The sequence below is a fragment of the Rhopalosiphum maidis genome, chromosome 2 (genome assembly GCF_003676215.2).
Source record: "Rhopalosiphum maidis isolate BTI-1 chromosome 2, ASM367621v3, whole genome shotgun sequence".
Taxonomy (NCBI): Eukaryota; Metazoa; Arthropoda; class Insecta; order Hemiptera; family Aphididae; genus Rhopalosiphum; species Rhopalosiphum maidis.
Window position 1 is genome coordinate 80,463,509 of NC_040878.1, and position 26,070 is coordinate 80,489,578.

The following is a 26,070-nucleotide window of genomic DNA, read 5'->3' on the forward strand; positions in this document are numbered from 1 at the left end:
TATGGTATATTGTATTCGAATAGTGATTGTTACGGAGAAACGGTCCGCTGCAGGATAATGATGCAGTATACCTGTGTATGTTTAACGAAAATGGCAAAATAATAACAAACAATAAAACATAAAAAACAATTGAATACAAACAGGTTGGATAATTAAAACTCGCGTACCTATTACACTGGCATCGACGGACCGATTGTATTTTATAACTACGTTAGATTAAGTGAGGTTTTCCACGATCCACGATTACTTGAATCAGAATCACATATACTCGTGACTGAGTGAGTATTACTATTATACTTGGATAAGACGTTACAATACTTACAGCGGTTGGCTATTGCAGCGGCGTAATTGTGGGGGGGCAAGGGGGGAGCATTTGTCCCTTGACATTTTTTTGTGAAATAAAGGTATATATTTTAACCGGGGGAGAGGTGTCAGGGTTTTGATAATAATAAATATATTATATTCCCCCTAGATTTTTTCCCAGTTACGTCACTGAGCTATTGGGTAAAGTATGAAAGATTAGTGAATTTTTCCTATACTCACGTGAAGGTCTCGTATTTTTGTCGTCAATTCCTAATAGTAGTTTTTCGTTTTAAACAATAGTAAAACCACAACCAGTGATAACAAGAAATATTTGAAATTATAAAGTCTTCATTCGCTAGGCCTATAGGATTTTTATGTTCTAAATTATCACAGCACAATACCTAAATAAAAATATTTAAAAATGCAATATAATATTATAAAATATTTCTAATGATGTAAAATAATGAAAATAAAATAATATTAAATTAAACATTATCGTCTAAGACACATTTTCCACTTAGCGCTAAACACTAGAAAAAAAAAACTATATTACATATAAGTGTCAACTCTAATCGTTGTAATATAATAGTATAATTGCATAGATTAAATATACGATGTAAGTAAATTCATTACGATCTATTAGGGCAGCATTTCATAAAAAAAAAAAAAACCATTAAAAACTCCAATGTTCTTTCTATATTTAATATTTATAATTTGATTTCATAATATTTCTTAAATACATATAGTTAACTATACTGTTTAATATTTGTGTGTATAGGGTTGTGTACCTATTAAAGTTCGATAGCAACATATTATAATCGCGATACGTTATCGGAAAAATAATTAAAAATAATTATTATTTCATTGGGAAACGTTATATACATAGTAGGAGTATGGTATACGCAGGATAGCTGCTGCAGCATTGTTTCACGCGAGGTTCATGCCAATATTTCCACTATAGGTACAACAAGTACACGGGTACACGGTAGAATATGCGATATTATGTAACCGACTTATACCGTATTTACTCTATTTATTCCGTACAGTTTTTACAGCATCTTTTGGCTGGCACGGTTTTAATAGAAATTAAAAAATATATACATACACCTAATAAACCACGTGGCTGGTACCTTTATAGCTGTACAAACAGATTATTCAAGCATTATCAACCCACTCATGCCCTTTTCATTGATGCATTGACTCAAATTCTGTTGAACTCGGTTGGAACTCTGATGATCACAATATTTTATAGCTCATATTATATTTTTTTGTGGTCTTTTTAATAGTGTCCTGTGTCGATACAAATCTCTTTTCTTCAAAGGAAAATGACCTTCTTTGAATAAATTGATAAGTCAGTAATCTTTATTTTATTTCAAACCATCTAAATCGAAATTCAAACGAGATGTTTCCGAGTTATTAGATTTTATTATGAACTAAAGATTATAAGTATTTCGTATAATAGATATCTTTCATAAAATATAAAATACTTATATATGACGTAATACTTAGTATAATTCATGTATTATTTTATATTTGGAATTATGTTTAAAAATTATAAAATTGCAATAAATCAATATTAGTTACTATAACATTCAAACAATTAAAGCTTTCATCACTCATTTCTCTAAACCTGTAATCTTAGATTATTATCCTCAGTAAGTACTTAAAGTTTAATAACTCTGAAACTAGATGTTATTTCGAATACCGATTTAATCAATTTATATACATCAACGCATCATTTATAATAAAAAATGTGGTTCTTAAAAATTCCAAATATCTGAATTTGATTAAATTTATTATTAAAAAAATGTATACGAGCATTCTTGATAATATCACTGTGTTGGTTGTTAATGGACTGGATGAAAAATACTAGATGTTGGTGTAGATTGAACGGCTCCGGCACTGGACGCCGTGTACAAGTACAACAATAATAGCAATATATTAGTGGTCGTAATGTTTTGCGATATTCCGAACTACACACCGTCAATGGATTGAAATCGATGTTCAAAACATCAAATGGGCGTCAAAAGTCGTAAATGTACGGGGGCGTCACAGTACTGAACCCGGATACAAACACCCGTGTAAAAACGTCCCGCGAAAAGCCAAAGGACCAAATTCGGTATTGTTGTGAAATTCCCGAAAAAAAGCATGTACAGCCATAAAGGATATAATATGAGTATATTATATAGTAATCAGTATTTATTAGTACACCAGGAGCATGCAAAAACTGGAACCACACAACGAAAAGAACCGGTATTATTATCACGAGCTTTTATATTTGAAAACCTAAACCACCATACAACTATTTTAAGAACCTAACCAGAAATCAATAATTTTATGTAGTATTCAGGATATTTACAAGTTATGTATAGGTACTCCCAATTTTCATTTTAATAACGAATTTATTAAAATTATGATTATAAGAATTTTTAAGTATACCATTAAAACATATTTTTAAATAATATGTATATGAGAATCATGATAGTATTCTGTGGCGATACCAACTTAGTTTTTAAAATAAAAATCAGTTTTTTTCTCTGATAATTGTTAAGTAGCTAGATTACCTATTTGAAAACATTTATGTATATTAACCGAATTAACAATTTTCTGAATACCTATAATATAAATCAGTGATGGGCAAAGTACTGCCCGCGAAAGTATTTAATCCGGCTCGCCGAGGGTCCATCGACATGGCCTGTATAGTATAAAAGTGTCATGTTTTTATAATATTATATGATTCAAAGCTTTAACACAAAATGCATTTTTTCTATAATTCTGGCCCTCTTCTAGAATTTCTTAAACTTTGTGCACCCTCCCCATTAAAAAAGTTTGCCCACCACTGATATAAATAATAGATTTAATATTAATTTTTTTTTTACTTTTGTGAAACCATCTTAGGACTATAAATGTATTATCCTTATAGCATAAGCATTTTAATATTATATAAACTACTGATTAAAATTCTAATTTTAAGAGGTACATCCATATAACGATTTATGTAAATATTATTAACAGAGTATGCTGCTAAAAAACATGCATCAAAACATATAAAAAGAGCACACCTGCAACAGGGAGACAACGAACACTAGACTTTATGATTGTTTAAATAATATGTTTATTGACGGTCATGTAAACATGTACAAGATAATTTGGTATAAAATTAATTAGTTTAGTAGTTATATGCGTATAGCATTTAAATAATCATAGGAACGGCGTGAACGGTTTATTCGACGTTGGCTCTAAATTTCGGTGAAACGGTTCGTCTGGAACGGTTGCCGCCAGGTCCGCCAGTTAAGCCAGCCTGTAACAAAAAGCGAAAACATTAATCATAATATAATAACGTGATAATGTCATTAACTTCATTATACGTTTTTGTTGTCGAGAAACCATTTTATCTGCCCTTTTACCTAACCTAACCAGGATAATCGCACATCCGCATGCATTCGTAATCGTTCAACCCTCAAATGTGTGTATGGACGGGATCAAGAGGGTTGGGTTCCGGAACCCACAGATCTAAGATCCCCATTTTTTTTTTTTTTTTTAGCTATTAATATTTCTATTGTCTATATTTCAAAAAATACATCACATAAATAAACAAAAAAAAAAAAAAAATACATTAAATAATAATTAATTGATTAAATTTGATTACACGTTGAACTCTATAAGATGATAAAATATCGTGAACGAGGTCTGTTAGATAATAATTGGAAATCATCACATGGTCAAATGTGAGGTAAGTATTTTTGTCTATAATTTATTATGATATATATTAAAAAAACCATTTCTGATATAACGATTATTCCTACGTATTTCGATTGAAAAAATAATAAACAACGACACATTTATGATTTCCGTAGTTTTATAATAAAATTGAAGGGCCCACTGTGGCCAAAAATAATCCTTGACCAGCCTAGTATACGATAGAACGTGACACGACAAAAGGGGAATAGACAAGTTTGAATATTTGTACAATATTACTGTTGGTGAGGTCTAAATCATAAAACGTATATGTCAAGACTTACTTTTTGAGCTTCCTCCACGATACAAGTAGTCACGATTCCGGCCAACGCACACTCTTCAGTCGTCGATTGAGCTGAAATCGTAGTCAAATAAAACAAATAAACGCATTTAAATAATCTTCAGTAAATAAATAATAATACTATTTATTATAGACAAGGCAAGGATGTTTATGGTTTTTATTCACATTAATATTGTGCTTTTGATAGTACACATTACGGACAAAAATAAATACGATTGGTAATATAATATAGAAGCGGTTGTTTGATGTTTCAAACTATATATTTTCATATGCCTTTATAGGTTAGATTTTTATAGTTGAATTTATCTTCAATTTAATCTTTGAATTTTGCTTTTATTATATTTTCTTGTTTACAGTTTTTCTTGAACTCAAAATTTTAAAGAACGTTTTTAGAAAATATTTGTAATTGTTATTTTATTTACCATGTACATATTATTGTGTTCATTAACCCAACACAAGTATATTTTACCTAATTAAATATTCTCGTATAAATTATTGTTGGTGTCACAGCTCATGCGAATTTAAAACGTGTAGTTTCTATTAATAGTCTATTAAAAATTAAAAATTAATAATGAATAATACATTTTTTTAATGCATTTTATAATACCAGTTGATGTAGTGTTAAGGGCATACATTTATATTTTTTACGCATATTTATATGCATTTTTTAGTGATTTTATGATCATATTTAATATTTATCCTAATTCTAATGGTGATGTGTATTTAACTGACTTATTTTAATATGATAGTAGTATATTATAAAAGGTATACCCTAAAAATAAAATGTATTAATTAATGTAACTTAATACAAATTTTCAACGTTTAAAAAAAATAAATACGGCCAGGTTAAGCATAATTATAAACAATTACATTTCCCGCGAGAAGGCAATTTATTTTTCAAAATACTATGATTATGGTATTATTGCAACACTTGTAATTTGTTTTTATTAAGTGAGTGATTTTAAAAATAGTCGAGTCTCCTTGTGGCTTTGAATTCAGAAACATCTCCCACGTACCGTTTTCATATTTATTTTAAACGTTAAATATTTCATATTTTTTCGAACTTTAGACTTGAAGACTTATGATTTTATCAACAATCTAACCATAAACCGTGTGGAGTTCATAACGTTTTATTATGAAAAATGTTTAATTTATAAATTCCCCGTGGTTGGTAAACGCGTATTTCTGCTGTTAGATATTTCATCATAGGTATATAGTACCTTTCTTTGCGCAAACGTCGATGAGGTCCTTTGCCTTTTTCATCATTGTTTCGTTTGTCCCGTAATATTTCTGTGCCACCTTAGTAGCCTCTTCAACCGAAAACTTGCCCTTGTTAATCTGAACACAAATGTTTTGTACGTTACATACGCAATGTTGTTATGAAGGCCTCACATATTATTATTTGCAAGAATAATAATATTATTGCTTAACAATTTTAGTATTAAAGGTTACTTACTACGTTGACTTTTCTCATCAGACAACCCATCATACACTGTAACGGAAAATATTAATAATAATTACATCAAGCCTTGTTGAGTTATTCATTGCAATTATTAAATAATCATTTTATACGTCAAAACTACATACTTTTTCGGCTTGCGTCTTTGGTATACTCATCGACCGGAACCCTTTGAGTGCGTCTAAAAGTAAACATTATCAAAACACGTTTAGCATATTGCTATTGTTATTGTATTTTATTTTTTTTCTTATGATTGAAAACAGTGGGAGTTATTAAAATTTCAAGGGAGGGTGATTTGCCATGTACATGTAAAAATATGTTATGTAAAAAAATTGTGTACCTATAATAAAATTAATATATTAAGTTGATCAGTTGATGTACACAACTTATCTAGATAAATGTTCTTTTAAATATTTTATTTTATTTAGTTAAATAGAGAATGTTCATTTGTACAGTTATCTTAGATAAAAATCACTATTATCTATAGATAGATTTATCCAGATAATTAAATTTATTCAATGGATTTTTTTTTATATAGGTGGACAATCAAGTAGTACGTAACTATCGAAATTTTCTATAATTAATTCGTTCTATACATAGAACGTATATAAATGTATTATCATGATGATAATAATAATAATAATACAATTTATTATTTTCAATTATACTTGTTTATTTATAATGAAAATACATACCTATTTATATTTTTGGATTTTGGCATAGTTTAATCAATTCCGAGCATTAATATTATACATGACATTGACGTATTATGTTAAAATATTATATATACCATCAAATCTTGTTATTTTTGTTTTTTATGTAGTATTTAATATCGTATTATATCATAAATCATAATGTGCCTGTATTATTATATGTTTGTATACATATAATATAAAATTTATAATTATAATTTATGATATAATATAGATAAAAATGGTATTTTTTCATCTTTATCTAGATAATATCATTATAATTTATGAAAATGACAATCGGGTTCTAAAAAATGTTGCCATTGATATGTCTTGAATAACACATGTATGAATATTAAATGCCAATGATTGGTACCACTCATCTAATTGTCATGTAGTTTTTTTATTTTATAATTGAAAGATCAGACTACGGATCTGATTGGTTTTAAATATAGTTTATGGACCTAATTCCGGTCCGATCCACAGAATATTGAGCAATAAAAATATGAATATATCAGTGGTGCCATCTGTCTAGGAAAATAAAATTTAAATTATTAAAACTTTTTCCCTGTTGAAGTTGAGCAACTAGAAGAATTTTTAATATTAATTGTATAATATATTATTGTATATTGATTTACAAAATACCATACACATTTTAAATAAATAAATAATTGTAATTTTACGAAATAAATAGAGATGGTAATGAGTACACATTGAATTTGAATTGTAATGCATTATGTTTAGCTAAATGTAATTTAATTATCGATGTAATATTGTGCTCGTATATATTATATATTTATTATATTTTATTATATTATTATCTAAATATTTAAAAATTTGTTCCTGAAGTATAGGTACTAAAAAATAATTCTAAAAATCAAAATTTGGATTAATTAATAAATTATTATAGGAAGAAATAAGAGTCGTGCATGCAATTTAGCATGCATGCTGATTCGTGTGCTCTTCCTATGCAATTTATTTTGGAAATAGAATAATAATTCGTGTAATACTACTAATAATTAATTGTAATAATACTGATAAAAATATAATAAAAGGTATAATTAACATTACCGCCAGACAACTTTGTTTCGGATATGCAACTCTGGAATATAGAGGCAGACCGATCATTTGAGTTTTGTTGATTATTTTCACCCTAAAATCATACAATAAATTGTTCGATCGCTTTTACAATATTACAATCCAATAATACCTACAATATAATATTTCTATATTTGCAACAAAATTATTTCCACAATCCATTATTTTCTAATTTAATATAAATGAACTACCACGAAACTCGAATATATACACATTATTTATAATTTGATATATTATATAAAATATATTTTATTATAAATTATTAAGGACTTATTTATTTTAATAAAAATAAATCAAAACGTAAAATAAATGCATTTAAAGTTACATTAAATAGCAGCTGTTCCGATACATATTCGATATACTAATATTATGATCACATCATTATATGTGTAATAAGTAAAAACCATTTATACGATTTGTAGATAATAAAGTACATTTAAAATAGGTTTATAGGTAAATCACACGTTTTATTACGATGGTGTGATTATGATATTTTATAAAGATTATTAATATTGTAGTTTTTGCATTATTTAATGAAACGCATATAAAACAAAAAAAAGTCATGAAATACGAATCTTATTTCAATAACAAATTTCGTATTAACAATTTATTGATCAATTAAAATCAAATTTATATGATTCAAGTTGTTGCGTAACGGGTTTGTTTTAGGATTTGGATTTTAAAAATAATTGATATGCATATTACAATTTTACAAAAAAACAAAAAAAAAATGCCTTTAAGAAATCGTCAATAGAATGGCATTCACTTAAAATATATATTTTGTAGCTAAAAAATCATCATTTGATGCAAAATGATCAAATTAATTTAAATCCGAACCCTTGTTATTAGGACATATTATATACTATAATGTGCGTAGTTCAACGACCAGCGTTAATGTGTAACTGATAATTCACTAATACAATAATATGTCAATGTTGCATAATAATATAATAGTGTTGAACTTACGAAAACGACGGCGACGGACAAACACACACACGCCACTTTGAGAGCGAACATTTTTTTTGCGTTAAATAACGTGTTTATTAATAATGAATAAAAAATAATAAAGTATGTTTAATAGAAAAGTTCACGATGTATTATTACAATGATAATATTTTATCGGAGCGATTTGTCAAAGACCGTAATTGTATAGTGTTCGACGAAAGAATAATTCGTTTTACTTTAGTTCTGTGTTTATATACTACTAAATGAAAATAAAATAGTAATAATAAATAGGAAAAAGGGGAAAAGGCAATAATAACAATTAAAATCGACGGAATTTCCACTTCCAAGCGGATATCAGCATTATGAATATAAATGTATAAATATATATATATATATTTGTATTATATTGTTTCCAAGAACAATAATTGTTTTAACGACAAAATAAAACGCTACGTCATTATCATTAACCAATTAAATTATAGTATTTTATTATAACGTTAATATAATATAATAATAATTATTATTCTGATGGTTTTTCACAATTTTATACGATACATAATTATGTCAAGGTGATCGCTGTCGGATCAAGGAAACCGGAAAATATCATTTAAATCCTAAAGTGTGACAAACCAAAAACTAATTGTAAATATATATTTATACATGTTTATTATATTTAACTAAATACTATATCGTTTAATACATAGTGTTTAAGTGTAAAAGTAATCATAATAGTAGAAATAGTATGATTTTAAAATGAATAAAATAATATATACGTTTGATGCGCGTCTTAGTTCTTTCGGTCATCTCTTCAGCTTCAATATGCCAAACTGAAAACAAAGAAAACAATACTGTAGATGATATAACGATCATATGAGTTACATAATATAGTCAAATTTCAGACGTTTCTAAAAAGGAAATTTCCAAGAAAAATTCTGCTTCAAAAGTTGGCATGTTTATAATAGGTTTTTATTAAAAACGATTAAGCTTCAAATCTATTGAAATGGTCTTGAAATTTGACATCACTATTATTAAATAAATTAAATGGTATTAGTTATAATCTTTTGTGTAACTAAAATTTATATACAATTTAATCATGTGAAATTCATGTGAGGCTTACGAGTTTTAAGTCAATTTGTCAAGTTTCAACTGCTTGTTCAAGCACGCCATCACTACATACGCATAATTACATGTCGCTACTACGTCCTTTGACACAAGCAATGCTGTAATAAATAAATATATAATTATAAATGTATAAACTTATCTACTAAAATGTTACAGGTATAGATAAACTATAAGAGTTGGTACGATTATTTTCTGTATTTGTAGAGTGATATTGGAGATGATGGTGAACAGAGATACCGAATTTATGGGTGCGTGTACGCGTATGATATCAGATGTAGTTTTTCAATCAATTTTAATAAACTGCTAGTAAAATGCGTGAAAAAAATAAAATCCCGTGTCATTGTTTTCAAATGAATATATTATGCGATAATTGCAGAACAAGCGTACATAATAATATTATTATTATCACGTATAGTTGTATTTTGTATCGTCGAAAGCTGAGCGCTTATGAATTGTAAGGTCAAGCAGTTAGTTGTTTTTTTTTGCGTTTACTTTTGAATTGACGTTTAAGTGGTCGTGAGCAAGTTATTGAAAAAAATTAACTTGAGTCAATTGAGTTAAGTTAATGTTACAGACATTGGTAGGCGGTAGCTTTTTAAAATACAATGTACAGAGTAATTTGTTTTTCATTAAAAACTCATTATTTCGTCAAGTGTTGACTTTTTAAAATTTTTAGATTCATGCTTTTCTAAATCCATATATCATTTTTATTTTTTTGGCCCTAATATTTAATAGTGAAATCACTATCAATTTTTGATTTTCAAACTGCAATCTATATTTAAAATTTCGTACTATTTTTTTATGAATTTTAACGTTAAAATTATTATTTTTCATACATCCGTTTGTGAGTTACAGCTACTCAAAATTGGGTGGTTTGAGATTTTTGGATGTTCGTCCTATAGGCTATACGGTTATAAGGCGTTGGTAACTACGGTACAAAGTTTATCACTGTGTCGATAGTCGACAACGAGTTTATTGCATATTATGATTATATGAAACAAGAGATATTATAAAAACGTTAAAAACCGAAAACTACCCAATTTTGAAAAGCCATATTTCACTAAAAAATTAACGAAAAATAATAATTTGAACGTTAAAATTCATAAAAAAAATAGCCTTTTTAATTTAGTACATTTTAAATATAGGTTGCCATTTGAAATTCATAAGTTGATAGTGGTTTCGCTATTAAATAAAAGGGTGAAAAAAAAAACAAAAATCGAAAAAGAATCACCATGTATACAACATAGGTATTTTCGTGAGCTGTTTTAAGATTTGCCACGACAAGAAAAACAATAGTTTTTGTGATTGTACAAAATAATTTTCCTGATTTTTTTTTTTTATCGCATTCATTGGGTATTGCTATTTATTGATGATAATATTGTATAGATTGACGATATGTAGCACAGACGTATATCGTTTTTTTTTTTTTGACACTTTTCTATTCGCCGTCGGCTAATATAATATAATTATAATTATTATAAAACGATATAAAATGGTTAGTAATATCACCTTCTTCGTAACACTTGTTGTTTATATTCTCAATTGTATCCGTAGACCATTCCGACCAGTATTTCTTCAATCCCGCTTCCATGCCAGTTTTGTTGTACGAACCATCGTCGTTCAACTGAAATAATAAAATATATATGTGTTACGTTGCTTTTTACCGAGTCACTTGTATACGGAGTAAACGTTTCAAAAAAAAAAAAAAAAAAATAACTAAACGCATAAATTGTTACCAGTCCTAGTTTGCTGATCATACATTTCATCAGGCACTGAAAACAAGCAGAACAAAAATTTAAATTAAATCAAAAAGTAATAAGTAATTGTTTTTAGTCGTTTCGTCGTATACATTAATCTGGGAAATAACCCGGCGCGATAGGACCGGAACGCTTTTCTTTTTTTAAGATCGGAAATCGAGCTCGGATTACCGATGTTCATTGGAAAATGTTTGGTTTTTTTACAGATTCAAAAGGTATATATATATATATATATAAATATAATATTGTAAGTCGTATTTGTTACAAGTAATCAAATATTTTTTGATCAAGTTTTACTTAATGCATATTGTACAATGTAAAAAATCTTATCATCGTATAATATCGTGATTAATCTAAGTTTAAAATAAAGTAGGCAAGTGTGTATCATCGCACGCTGCTGTACAGTATAGGTGTTGAGCGGGTTACCGTAATGGATGTGTTTAATTTAAATTCGCTGATATATCATTGTATACGAAAAACGATTCTGAGCGGAGCCAGACAATCAGCCTGTACCAGTATCACTAAGTATATTTCATTTTTATAAAAGTTATTTATTCTACTATTAATATTACAACAGTAGATTGATTTTTTTTCTCCCGAGAACATTGAATTTATTTTATTATTAATATTATAATATATATATTTATACCGTATTTTAATAATTTTATTATTTTTTGACTCAATACCACCTTACCGTGAAAAGTGTGCATCCATATTCCGGTTCATAATATAAACAGGTAATATATTAAATTTAATCTACATATTATTTTGAAAATTCCATTGTGTATAGTTAAATTCATAATATACGTAAAGTTCCCACGAATAGAGTTTTTGAACTATAACAAAATAATGAACATTATTATTTTTTATCTATAAAATATGTAATTTTGTAGAATTTTAACTTAAAATATCCATAAAACATAATTATATTTATAATAATATTTTTAGATTTTTCTGTTCCAGTATGGAAACTTGTGTGGAATATTGTTCTAATTTGTAAACCTTATACTTTATAGTAACACAAATTAAAAATTTTATAAATTTCTACCACGAAATACTTTTAGCAAGTAAATTTTTTTGATTTTGACGAATATTTAAAAATTTAAACTTCAAATACATATAAAAATATTATATTTATTTGTCTTCATAAATAAATATAAGAATAACTTGTAGAAAAACTTTTATTACATTTTAAGAGTTTAGCAAATATTTTTATTGACATTTACAAAAAGTCAAAATATTTTGAAAATTATACCACATATAGAATATTATTATATAAATACTTGGTAAAAATTCAAAGTTTTTACTGTTATTTTTTTTGTAAATTAAAACAAGATAAAAAATTCAGTTTTGTCAAAACCGGTTTGGCGTAAAAATTTCTGTTTTTCTTTAATTTAATTTTTCCTCCTAATAAGTAGTGGGAATATTTTACTTTTAATCCTCCTAAGTACAAACTAGATCTAATTTTCTATCAGAAATTACCCCTGAAATAGAAACTCAAAGCATTTTTACTGCCCAAAAAGGTGACAACCATACAAAAACAAAATACACATATTGTTAAATAAATACATTAGCTCCGCTCAGAATATTAAAGGACCAAAAATTATAAATCCAATTTTTGTGTTTGTTTTATGTTTTATAACAGTTGATTTAAGAATTTAACATTAATTTTATATTCTGACAAACTAAAACTCAAATAGTTAAATCTATAAAACTATTAAGGTCGTCGGATTTTGTAGGTATATACAACAGTCTCATAATACGATTGATTGCTATTAACTATATATTTAATTATTAACCACCGTGTAATTGTATTCGTTTTGTTCGTGACATAATATATTATTTGGACAGCAGTTTTATTTCGCTAAATTAATTTATGCTTTATTGTAATTGACCTCGGGACTCATTCCATCAAATATTGAAATCAATACGTAAATCAATCATTTTGACAGATGTAATATTCATTTACCAGCTCTGTTATTTAATATAATCGATTAACCGATAATGAATATTCACAATATTACCTTTCCAGTGTCCGAAGTTGGCACCTTGTAGGATTTGACTATGACGAGATCATCTAATAAATAAATAAAAAAAAACGAGATTTAGATTAGTTTTCCAGACAAATAAGTACCTATAAATTGCATACATAATATATTATATATTTGTTTGTGCAATTCTTACAAATTATATCTCGGCGAATAATATTTTTCGCCGAACACATAATACATGATATCATTATGTGATATCTATATCGTTCTACGAATCTAAGTTTATACATTACGTGGTACTCATAATTCATTTGTAATATTGTAATATAGTTGATAAATACCTATTATGTGCAATATCGTATTATAAAAGTGGAAATCGTTAAGTTCTCTTCGGCATTTTTTTTTTAAAAAAAATAAATTTTATTAATTAGTGTTACTTAGAAAAAAACTTGGAAATGTTTCATCATATTGTTGTTAATATTCATAAATAATTTTTAGTTACTTGATATCTCGTTATAATATATATTATTTCCTTTTAAATAAATAGTGATAATACATGCATTTACTATAGCTCAACTAAGTATTCAAGAAATCCGCGTCCATACGATGATAGTTGAACAAGTTTTTAAACAAACAGAACTCCGCTATTTTGTAAGTTGAAACATTGAAAACGAGGGACATATTTTAAAGAGGTCTTAGTTAATCTGTTCGACAACACGTTCAACGGCGTTTAACTTAACTTTATGAACATACATAGTTATATCATGTTATGAACTAAATGCAAATTGTAATCATCATATAGGTACTCGTAGCTGACGTCAGTACTGCTCATTCAAAAGTCATTCATTTTTCGTAGACCACTATGTGCTTATAACTACATAAGAAAAGGCGTACCTGGCTATTAAATTTGCTCAAGAGTCTCAATTAAAATTATTTTTTCATAAATTAATAATTTTGTTTTTATTTTGAGCATCATAAATATCTTAAAACGCTTTTTTTGTACACAGATTACGTTGTTTTCTATTGATCCACACCAATACAAAAGTTATATTGAAAAATGATTATTAACATTGAATAATTAATAGTGATAACGAAGTATTTTTGAAATTAATTTGATTTTTTAAGAATAAATAAATCACGGAGCAGTATTATTTCATCCTAAGACTTTGATACATACAGTTTTAGAAATTAAAAATTATTATAGTTTGAATTTTTATTTTTACAAATAATAATTTCCTTAAAAACCATCTAACTAAGAATATGCAGTAAAATCTAAACCTATTGATTTAGTGCCTAAATATTTGTCAACAATTATATTTGGTAAAAGAAATAGAAAAAAGAAGAAATTGTCTATCATTATTTATAATTTGTGATTGTACGACAAAAAAAAAAAAAACAATACTCGCACGTAGTAATTAAAAAGTTGTATCTCAATATATATATATATATATATATATATTTATATATTTATTTAATAAACGTAGAAATCGAATAAAATTTGTAGTGGTAAATTTATTCCGGACCAGTGCACTGATGACATTTAGTGAAATTATTACAGTCGTAGTATCTATATTATTGTGTTATAAAAAACGTTGGAAAAATAAAAGTAACAGAGAAAAAAATCAACGCTCAATTTAAATAAACAGAAGTTGATTAAGTGTAATTACCAATACCTATATTATATTCATGGTTGTCCAGTATCAAAGGCTGTGTGACGAATAATATTTAACGAGACGTTGGTAAATATTATGTAAACTAATATAAAAGTCATTATATTATACACTATGACGAAGCACCATTGTTTAAAAACACAGTGGTTATTATTACTAATTTTGTGTGCAAATTATTGAAATATAACACCGAAATTGTGATTAAAAAATGAAAAATTGTTTGTTTTTTTAACGTAATAATAGCACGATAACATAGTAAAGTCTTAACTCGTAAGAGCACGTTGTAAGACACGTGAGTGTTGTTTTCATCTTAGTAACACAAAACAAAGCAAATTTTATATTCTGAATACTATTTGCTCTATTATTTTTAATATTATAATGAATTTATTTATTATCAAATCTAAAGGTAAGCATATTATCCAGGGCTCTACGTAAGGTGGTTATGATATTGTAATCTGTAAAAGCATGACTTTATATTATGGTAGTTTTAATATTGTAAATTTTAAATTACTCATAATTTGATACCTATCGATATATTATTTTACGTGGTATGTGCTAATAATAAGAAACATTATATTTATTAGTTAGATTATTTTGTTTGCTTAGTCATGATAATTTTTAAATATAACACACATTTAATTCATGATGCCTATACCTATTTTAAATTTACAAATAATAATTTTTTGCATAATATTATACTTGTATGTACTTATTGATAATTTTTGGTTTTCATAGAATTTTGATAAAATAATAAAAATCAGTACCCAATATTTATTATAATGAAAAATTCATATTATACAATGTAAAAATAATTACTATAAAATATATATATATATTTATTTTAGTAAATTGTTTATTATAACATTACGTTGAAATTGTATTTTTAATATTCTTATTTTTTGTATTTTATGATATGATTATAGCATTAAAAAAAAAAATATTTTACTCCACTATATTATTATGAACTATGAAAAATATACAAACATAACCTTATCGGTAATAAACGATATTAATATCCAATAAGAGTAATAACAAACACCTTCGTAATTAAATTAAGAAAATAATTAATCGTTGTACTTGTAAATTGCATTTAAATATTATAGTTTGTTTCGGGAATACAATACACAACAATATAATGCAATAAAATGAATTTTTTACGTAAATAAAAAATCTGCTTTGTGGCACAAACATTTTAACCAATTGACCGCTTGGGGCGGAGTATACCGTGCGACATTTGAACAGGACGAGAGTGATTTGCAAATAGGTTACTGCAAACTACGTTGTATAATCTAACATTGATGAGATTAAATCAACAATGCGCTAAGTATATTATCACACATGGACGATTCACGCGACGTGCTCGGTTATCGATGTATTTAACTGTGTGTAGTACAGATCACGAATGGTAGTCGGTGATGGCTTACCACTATAACGCATAATATTGTACAACATCGGATCGAATAACAGACAAACCAGCGATTATAGTATTATAATTATATTTGATTTGGATACAATGCGTGAGCGCGGAAGTAATCATAATAATAATAATTATATAGGGTTAAGGCGATTATATATTTTACACATTATTATTTTCTTTTAGTCGTGTGTATAATATTGTACCTAGGTTAAATTATAGATAGGTTTTATATACGCATTACGTAGAAGCAGATATTTTACATTTTATTTGGTATTTTTTGACGTTTCGAATAGTGTTTCATAAGTTATTAGAACACATCTTTCACAATTTATTTTTATTCCAAACGTAAAATGTTTTACAAGTTGTATTTTTTTTGTCATAAACTGCATCATATTAGGAGAAGAACAGTGGTCATATATAGTGTCAAAGTCGAGTAACTTATAGGTGTGCAATACATACAATATACATTGACAGTAAGAGAGGAAATGCTAGAAGTATTTATTTACTTTTAATATACATTTATAGTGTTATTACTATTTCAAAATTGATTTTTGAAAAAATAAAATCACCTAATACAATTATAATATGATATTGGTACGGCGTTTCACTTATAAATGTCTTTAAACGTACCTTAATACCACTCTGTGATATTTTTAAAGAAGCTTTTTAAGAAAATATTGTACCTATAGGTGTCCGAGACCATAATATTATTATAACAGCTGATGAAAATCTTTAAATTGTTCGCCAGAAAGTAATTCGAATTCATGGGGCTGCCAAAATGCATAACTTTGTGTGTTCGATTATTATGGTATAGTAGACAGTATTAACATTTAATCTGATTACACTACATATATTTGGTATGATCTTGCCGTATTATTAAGTACATTTTACGTGTATTAAGCATGAAAGTACCTTGCACGCGCTTAAACATAGGTTAAAATTGTAAATGGAAAAGACGAATACTAACCCCATACTATCGAAAAAAATTACGTAATTAAAAGTTATACCTACCTAAATAAAATACACGTTTTTTCTAAGGATCGAAATATGCTATTTAATACACCACACTGTAATGTGTAATACAGCACTAATACCTACCAAAGTTCATTGTGAGTATAGTAGAATTATTAATAGCGTGAAAGTATAAAGTGTGTATTGAATAATGACTAATATGAACGATAATATATTAAGCTATATGTATGCCCAGTAATATAGGCTACAAACAACAGTTAAAAAAAAAATCATTAAAAACGAGAATAGAACATTCTAAGCACATATTGGTTCATGCAAAATAAACAGAATCACAATGGCCGGCTAACGTGGTGATAATAATGAATTAATAAATATCAGTAACCTAACCTTGTCTTATTTACAATTAATTGATCCAACAGATTAGAACAACAGTGAAATAAAACCGAAGAATCTCATTTCAATTTTAAAATCAGCAAAAAAAAAAACATCTAAATATAACATTAAACCGCCCCTATCTCAAGAAATCATTCTAAAAGACCAACCTGACCAACCACACTATAGCTTATAATAAGTCAATTGTCTTTTATTTGCCAATATATTATAACATATGATATGAGGTAACTTTTCACTAAAATGGTAATATTGTTATACATATAATTAGTTATTAAATAATAAAAACAGAATAATAACTAATACTTGAATGAGAATTTGTCATATTTGTTTTTAGCAACTAATAATGATTTTTAAAAATTATTTAAATAAAAAATAGACTCTGCTATAAGCTTTGCAAAACTATATTGACGTTATAGTCGCTCCAGGAGAATTTCATTTTTTTTTTCATATTTACGTAGAGATCACTTAGCTTTTCCACTTCCAAATAAGGTTCCATACTAATTCCACCCAAAACATAGAAATTTTGATGAATTATATATACTATTATACTAGTTCCGTTTCTGGTATTTTAAAAGGATATCCGATTTCCGTTTTAAACTCAAAATTATTTATAACACTATATATATATAAATAGATGTTAAGTACACTAATATTAATTAAAAGTTGTCTGTATTCTTCAGTTAGGCCGTTCTTAATTATTTGTTAAATTTGTTAATTAAAATAATGCTAAATAATGTTTTTTTTTTTTGATTTTTTTAGGTAATAAAAAAACAAGTTGATTTCAAAATGGTTTGAATGTTATTTATATATTTTATAGAACCTACAAAGATTAAATTGTATAAATCATTTACAACCCTAAAATCAGTGGTAAGTAACATTGTATGTATTAAATAAAATGCATTTTTTAATATAAGACTATGCATTAATTAATTAAAAATATTGATGCCGATTAAGTTTCAATAGTTTTAACTATCTATAATTTATAATTATTAATCATTTTTACATTTCTTACCTATATCAGAGAAAATATGTTACAATCCATACTTGTCCACTAATTGGATAGTGAAACTAAAAAATTTAAAAATAAAAATATTATTCCACTCTCTTCAGAAAATGTCTGTGGACGCCCTTTCCCTTCCTCCCGAAACAAGTAAGTACCATATAAATATAATTTATTTTAGTGATTATGAAATTGAATGCGATAAATATCATTAAAAAACAAAAACTATCTAAAATTTTGTTTTTGTGATACAATATATTTGATTGGTGATATAAACCAGACCTATAATTGTTGTGTTTTCCGTAGAAAATGTGATGAAAGAAAATAATGACTAAATAAAGATAAAAAATAAAGAACCATGAAAAAATTACACATATTTGCACCTAAGAGTTTCATAAAAAAAAAAAAACACAAATATTATATTGAGTAATTGTTATTAATGAAAAAAATTGAACGGAAAAATAATATCGATTAATTTAATATATTTGTAGCAATTAATTGTTTTTATTACTTTATTATAATATTCCGCGTGGATGACATATGACATATTGTGTTTTACAACACTAAAAAAGTATGTATATAGAGAATCATTCTAAATTATTGGATTTCGATCGATATAATTTACATTTGAAAACGATATCTACATCGATAATAATAATGCATTTAAATATAATAATAATGCACATAATATATTCACGCATAACAGGATCATGTAATAATCTCGTATATAATAGTATTACTTCCACATTCCGTTCACATTATCGTAATTCGATATTATAATCGTAATGACCAACGCATACCTATATTCATTATAACTATTTAACTGCAAGGAATGCACTTTTTTAATGCATTTGAATTTGTTCATTCTCGTACTACGGGAAAATGATTATCGACATGAAGAACGATTTTAGATTACAATAAATTGGTCGTTTATATTTTTAGAACACGTTATTCTACCTATAGTAACTAGTAACTATCTAAGGTAAATTTTTAATTTGTTGTTGATTTATAATTATGTTATTTGTATACACTTTTATCTGTTGATGATTTGATATTCTGCCGTGGAAAATCTACATCTAATTTTAAAGATTAAAATGAAATTGTTTGTTTTTTTGAAACTGAAAATATTAAAATGTCTTAATTCAAGTATAAATGAAATATAATTTACAGTAGAAATATACATTTTTATAGGTTTAAATAATTATAGATTTTGAACGCACTACATACGCGATCAATGTATATTTCAAAATCATTTTAATATTTTATAGATGATTGGACTGGATAATATAATCTACTTTATTTATTCTTGAATAAGTTATTAAGATTTATGTTTTAGATATATATATATATATGGGTTAAGTAGACAAACACTGCGACAGACCGTCGTTATGACTTATTATGATATTAATGTTTAATGAAAATTTATTAGGCTTATTTTTACATAATTTATTTATCATTAATTGTATTATAGGTAAAAATTTGGAGTAAATATTTCAAACATAATTAATTATTATTATAAAATAAGTTAGGTTACGTTGTTAATAATACGAATACTGCGTTGTGCGAGCATACAAGAATATTGGCACAAAAAAAAATTTGAGTAAATATTATAATTTAACCTTTTCATTACCAGCGTCCATTTCAATGGAAATGAATTAATTATGATTACTATCGAAGTTAGTAATAGATAAAGATATATTCTAAACTGAAGAATTCTAATTCTAATTCTAAACTAAACTAAAAATATATTCAAGAATGAATCGTAATTGTAAAATAATCTTGGAAAAATAATTTTTAACGGCAAAAAAACAACTACAGATCAAGATTACACATGTAAGTGGACAGTTAATGGGCACTAAAATCCAGTTGAGAGATAACGATTACCTATATCCGGGAAATATACGTTTTGATGAAGTAAAAATTAAATGTTTGCTAATAATATGTGTGCTATTATCATGTTAATAATAAAATATTATATAACTCGAAATTGCATAGTAGTTTTTCATGAGTAAAATGAATTTGAATTATAGTTAATCAATTTGATCGTGTCTATACATTTAGTTTGTATAAGACATTTGCCGTTTATTATAAAATTGCCTAAGGAACATCAATTTATTGATCATAATAGCTGTAAATAAAAAAACTTTATAAAAATCTTAGTAACGTTTTCTACATAAATTAGGCATTTTCAAAATTTAAATGGAAATATTATCAATTAACAGTACCTATATAACAGGCAATTATTTCATTTTTGTCTAGTTATTCTTGATGGATTTCATTAAACACTACATTGAACCGCTCGAATGTAATTTTTTTCATCTACCGAATAACTATATCACGGCCGATCCTTTAAACAAAAATAATATGAAACTTCATAGTTGGCACTTTGGCAGTCACCACTCATAAATATAATAACCCCAAAAAATAAAGGTCAATGCGAAAATGAAACAAAAAGGCTAAGGCTATATATGCATGTCATACCAAATAACTACGATAAAGCGTTTGCAAAACGTATGCCGATACATCATTATAGTCGTTATTCGTATTGGTATAAACAGGGTGATACATTAATCATTCCCACTAGTCACTACCAATTTTTCTTATTTAAAAAAATTCTGATCTTGGAACATTTAAATATTAGTATTCAAGGCCGTATTTTAAAATAATTTGACTTTTTATTACATTCAAAAATGTCTTGTGTGAATACAAACCTTTTTTTTTACTAAAAAATTTTACAGATTTCTTATTAATGTTGATTACTATAAATTACAATTTTAAATATAAGTTGCTAAGAATGTATAAGAGTTATAATTCATAATAACAGATTTAAATATATAAGACATAGATAGAGTATTATAATTTTAAGATGACTTAAAAATTAAATTTATTTATTTAAAAAAATGTATGGTTTGTAAAAATTGTATGATTTAATAAGTATTAAGTATTATTAAGTACTAGACTGAAAATTAAATCCATTTTATTTTTTACGTTTAACTTTATTAAGTTTAATAACTTGAAAATAACAAATTTTAATTGATATTTAGATGCATCAAAGTTTTCAAAAAAAAAAAAAAAATGTGCTTAAAATTTACAGTAAAATAAGTGATTCTCATTTAAAAGAAAAATTAATTTCTTATTGGCATAAAAATAAATATTAAGTATTATAGTTTGAACAAACCATTTTTTAGTATGAACAAATTTCAAAAATCCAAATTTGAATACATTATTTTAACAATCAACAATCGTTAAATTGAAAATATTAATGTTTCAGTTTTTGTTCGATTATTTTTAATTTAAAGTCATTCCAAAAAATAAAACCATTCTTGAAAAAGTATACTAATTTTATTTGTAATAATATAACAATAACATGCTATACCTACTTAATTAGTGACCTACTCTTTCAGTATTGGATTAATACGAGCATATCAAAAACCCAAGATAATTAATAAAACGATAAAAAATAATAAACATTATAGTTTTTCCTTAAAAAATCTTATAATTTTAATTCAAACTACCCACCTACGTAGAAATTGCTTATCAAAACAAGGGATATATACTTTTCGAGGTATAAAAGTATTTTACATCGTAAGAATCACCCTGTACGGGTGCACGCACTCGGGTGATCAACAGTGATTCACTACGATGACCGATAACGATGAACGTCCTATATACTATTATATATATTATTATTAACGTCCGGTATCTGCGATATCAGCGCGCACATACCTATCATCATCGTAATACAATATCGTCGTAGCATCAGTTGATTATCCGGACGTTTGGTCGAATTTGTAACTCCGACCCGTGGCAGTTATAATATAATACAATGTCATACGTACACTATTTACTCACAAATACTATAATATATAATATCTATGAGGGTATTTTATGTTACCTACAGTAATGATGGAATAATAATACGACCGCAGTGTCAAATGATAGAGATGTTCGTGTTTACGTTTGGTTTTGTTTATACGTTATTTTTTCTTATTATAATGTTTGCTTTTTTTTTTTTTTTATTTAGATTATATTTGTAACGTCGAAAAAAATAACCGCAGGAAATACGTTCGGAAACGTGACAGAATATAACAATGTCGACGACGAAACGGTTTTTACCTTCGCTGGCGTTGCACGCTTTTCCGTAGTGATCGATTTGTTCCGTCGTAAATCGCCCCTGTGTACAAAAACATACACACATTAAAATAATAATAATAACAACAACAACAACAATGAAAATATTATTTATTTACTGTTCAAAATATAATTCAAAACAGATGTAACTATTGTTTTATCCAACAATAATTATATAGATATACTGCAAGATGTATGTGGATGATGTGACAGATAAATAATATAAAAATTATAACGAGCATTTTCAATTCCATTAATTATATTATGCTTTTTAATTTATACATAGTACTGGTCTTATTGAATATATTTTATATTAATATTCAGGGTTATTTATCGAAGACGATCGTCCCTCTTGTGTCATTTAATGAAATATTAATAATTCAAACTTTGAATTTTAAAACTTTTGAGTAAACTTAAGAACAAAAGTAAACAATATTTAATTGCATAAATGAGAACCACTCTTTAATTTATAAAGCATTTATCAGATACTTTTTTTGAAAACGTTGATGCACTTAAATTGAAATTTCAACTAATTGAGTTATTAAATTTGTATGTCAAACACATTACGCGTATACAGTGCCATAATGATCCTTAATAATGATTTTACAATACGGATAAAAATAAGTGATTTTTAATCTATTATTTATAAGTATACTCAGATAACTTTTTCAAATTATTTAAATTTTATAAATTAGTATTAACTACCATTTTTTCAGGCATCAAGTTCAACAAGTTGGAATTTATCTTTTTGGAATACATTTTGGATACGTAAATCAAAATTATCAAAAAAAGTCTATTCCTGAAGAATTAACATAATTAAAGGTAATACATTTAAAAAAAAAGTTTGTATCGATACAAGACACTATAAGAACAACACTTAAATTGCATAAAGAGTTAAGTATTTTAAAATAGGGTCCTTTAGACCGAAGTATACTTAAACATGCCAAAAATCATAGTTTTAATACATAAATATTGACACTATAATTGCAACTTTTGTTTGGTGGTTTTGTACATTATTCACAATACGCATGAACTCAAAATAAAACATTACAATGCAATTTCATCTATCTATTTATATATTATATCCCTATTATACATATCGTTTTTAAATACAGATTTGTAATATTACTCGGAACGGTAAAAATATAGATAATAATTGTATAGTGGTATCACAATTTTTATTTTCTGCTGTCCAATTTCGATTGGACACGACAAATAAATCACATCCGATCATCTAATCAATATCTGTTTCAGACCTTGTATAATATACGGAGATTCACAATTGTACAAGGTACGCAATAATGTTTTTACCGCAGTCAAAATACCTACTCTCCCTATAAAGGTCACGCTACGGGAGAATGCGGAAAGAGGGGAAATGATCAGACGTCATTAATCGTTTATTATTGTAATGGCCAGACAAGAAATTATAAATTCAGTCAGCATATCAGCCAGCATCAAAATGATATCATAATATATTATGTTATATATATATATATATAAGAGCGTGGTATTTGTGTAACCTAAGAATTGGAATCTTGACGATTTTATAGGCTTTGGTTCGGATATTCAATTAACAATGTTTTCGGTAAATACATATATTAATCATTTCGAATTATAATTTCTTCTACGAATGACAATAATTACATAACTATTGAGGCTTTACAAAACAAATTTCCTAAAAGTAAAATAAATACAAATGTCTGTATTTTATTATCAAAAACAAATTGTTACATTACCATTACAAATTAATTTCATGGCGAGAAGCAACCATAGTAAAACTAAATTTTGTTAAACGATTAATTTCAACTGAATCCATAAAAAATTATAATTCGCAAAACTGTAAAAAATAAATCGTGAATACCTGAACATTTAAATGTCTTACTGATTAAGATAATTGAAAAGGGTACGCATAATTTTTTTTTTAAAGAAGTAAGAATTTGTCTTTCCACATCTCACTGAAATTTAAGCACTGGATAAATGTATCGATTTTACAATATTTGAATATAGTTTAATATGTTCATATTGTTTTTCTTTATTGAATTGGAAACTCGGACACTTTTTCTAGTAAAACAAAAATGTTCCAATCATCAAGTCTGAGGGTGATTTTTGGTAGTAAAATGGATTCAGTAAGTACTTTGGTAACCATTGTTTGCAAAAAATCTCCACACAGAATCGTTTTTCATTGTATACACTGATTCATAGTTAAATTTAAATTTAACGTATTCATTAACTCAATTACGACGTACACTCGACATTAACTATAGGTACAGCAGATCGTTTATCTACTTAACGATATATTTTTTTTTTTTAAATAAAATGATAATATAATGATTCTAGTTTGTTCTACGTCAAAAGGCTTGATGATTTAAGCAGTTAAAAATATCGAAAAAACATATTTATAATTTTTCTTTTTATAAACTATTAAATATAATTAAATACAATATTATATCTAACAGATTCTTGTTTATTAAAACTGGCCATGTGGTTTTTTCGTTTTAAAAACGAATGCAGTCAACAAACACATATATTTGTGAAGCATTGGTAAAAAGAAAAATTGTTATCTTACAATGTATCTAATATAATTTAAAGAGGGTGGGATTAATGTTAAATCGACAAGTAAAACAATATTAACTTGTTTTTTTTTTTAAACCACAAATTTAAAAACTAATAAAATAATAAGTTAAGACGTGTAAGGACGATTTTTATTCAGAAAATTGGATCTTTTGGTTCCAATCCACCTCTGCTAAACGAGGTGTATTCTACATATCATATGTTATATGAATTCGTATAGATTTTACAATTGCAAGAAAATTTCGCAACCGGCGCTTAGTGTCTAAAATATATTATGTCAATACTTACGAAGCTACATGAAATCAACATCCCAATACCGAACAGCAATGATACGTAGAACGTTGAGGAAATCATTTCGTAAGTTTATTGCGTCTGTGTGGACCGGAGAATTATTGTCGTTAATATCACTCTATAGGGACACCCCGTCGGAAAAAGACTGTGCACGTCGTTTTATTACAATATCATAGTAATACCTATACATTTTATAGGTACAAATTGAACAACCGTCCAGAC

At 26.4% G+C, this 26,070-nt stretch overlaps 2 protein-coding genes across 4 annotated transcripts; both read right to left on the reverse strand.

Annotated features, from left to right (window-relative positions):
* Positions 1-3,401: 3,401 nt before the first annotated feature.
* On the reverse strand, positions 3,402-8,758 carry LOC113553414 (general odorant-binding protein 28a). The gene is made up of 7 exons (XM_026956732.1): positions 8,555-8,758; positions 7,562-7,643; positions 5,930-5,982; positions 5,799-5,834; positions 5,563-5,680; positions 4,326-4,396; positions 3,402-3,604 (listed from the first exon to the last, which is right to left on the reverse strand). Exons 1-7 carry the CDS (start codon positions 8,603-8,605, stop codon positions 3,527-3,529), a joined length of 489 nt encoding a protein of 162 aa, XP_026812533.1. The 5' UTR covers positions 8,606-8,758; the 3' UTR covers positions 3,402-3,526.
* Positions 8,759-8,990: 232 nt separating this feature from the next.
* On the reverse strand, positions 8,991-26,037 carry LOC113551420. 3 transcript variants are annotated; one of them, XR_003405119.1, is made up of 8 exons: positions 25,846-26,037; positions 22,972-23,029; positions 13,437-13,489; positions 11,392-11,427; positions 11,165-11,279; positions 9,618-9,753; positions 9,435-9,555; positions 9,183-9,360 (listed from the first exon to the last, which is right to left on the reverse strand). XR_003405119.1 is itself a non-coding variant. In XM_026953657.1 (7 exons), the coding sequence occupies exons 1-6, from the start codon at positions 25,909-25,911 to the stop codon at positions 9,656-9,658; spliced, it is 426 nt and encodes a 141-aa protein (XP_026809458.1). In that variant the 5' UTR covers positions 25,912-26,035; the 3' UTR covers positions 8,991-9,360; positions 9,651-9,655. The 3 variants fall into 3 exon arrangements, 2 of the variants coding, with proteins under 2 accessions (XP_026809458.1, XP_026809459.1); XM_026953657.1 differs by lacking the exon at positions 9,435-9,555 and having other exon boundaries at positions 8,991-9,360; positions 9,651-9,753; positions 25,846-26,035; XM_026953658.1 differs by lacking the exon at positions 9,435-9,555.
* Between the last annotated feature and the right edge of the window lie 33 nt (positions 26,038-26,070).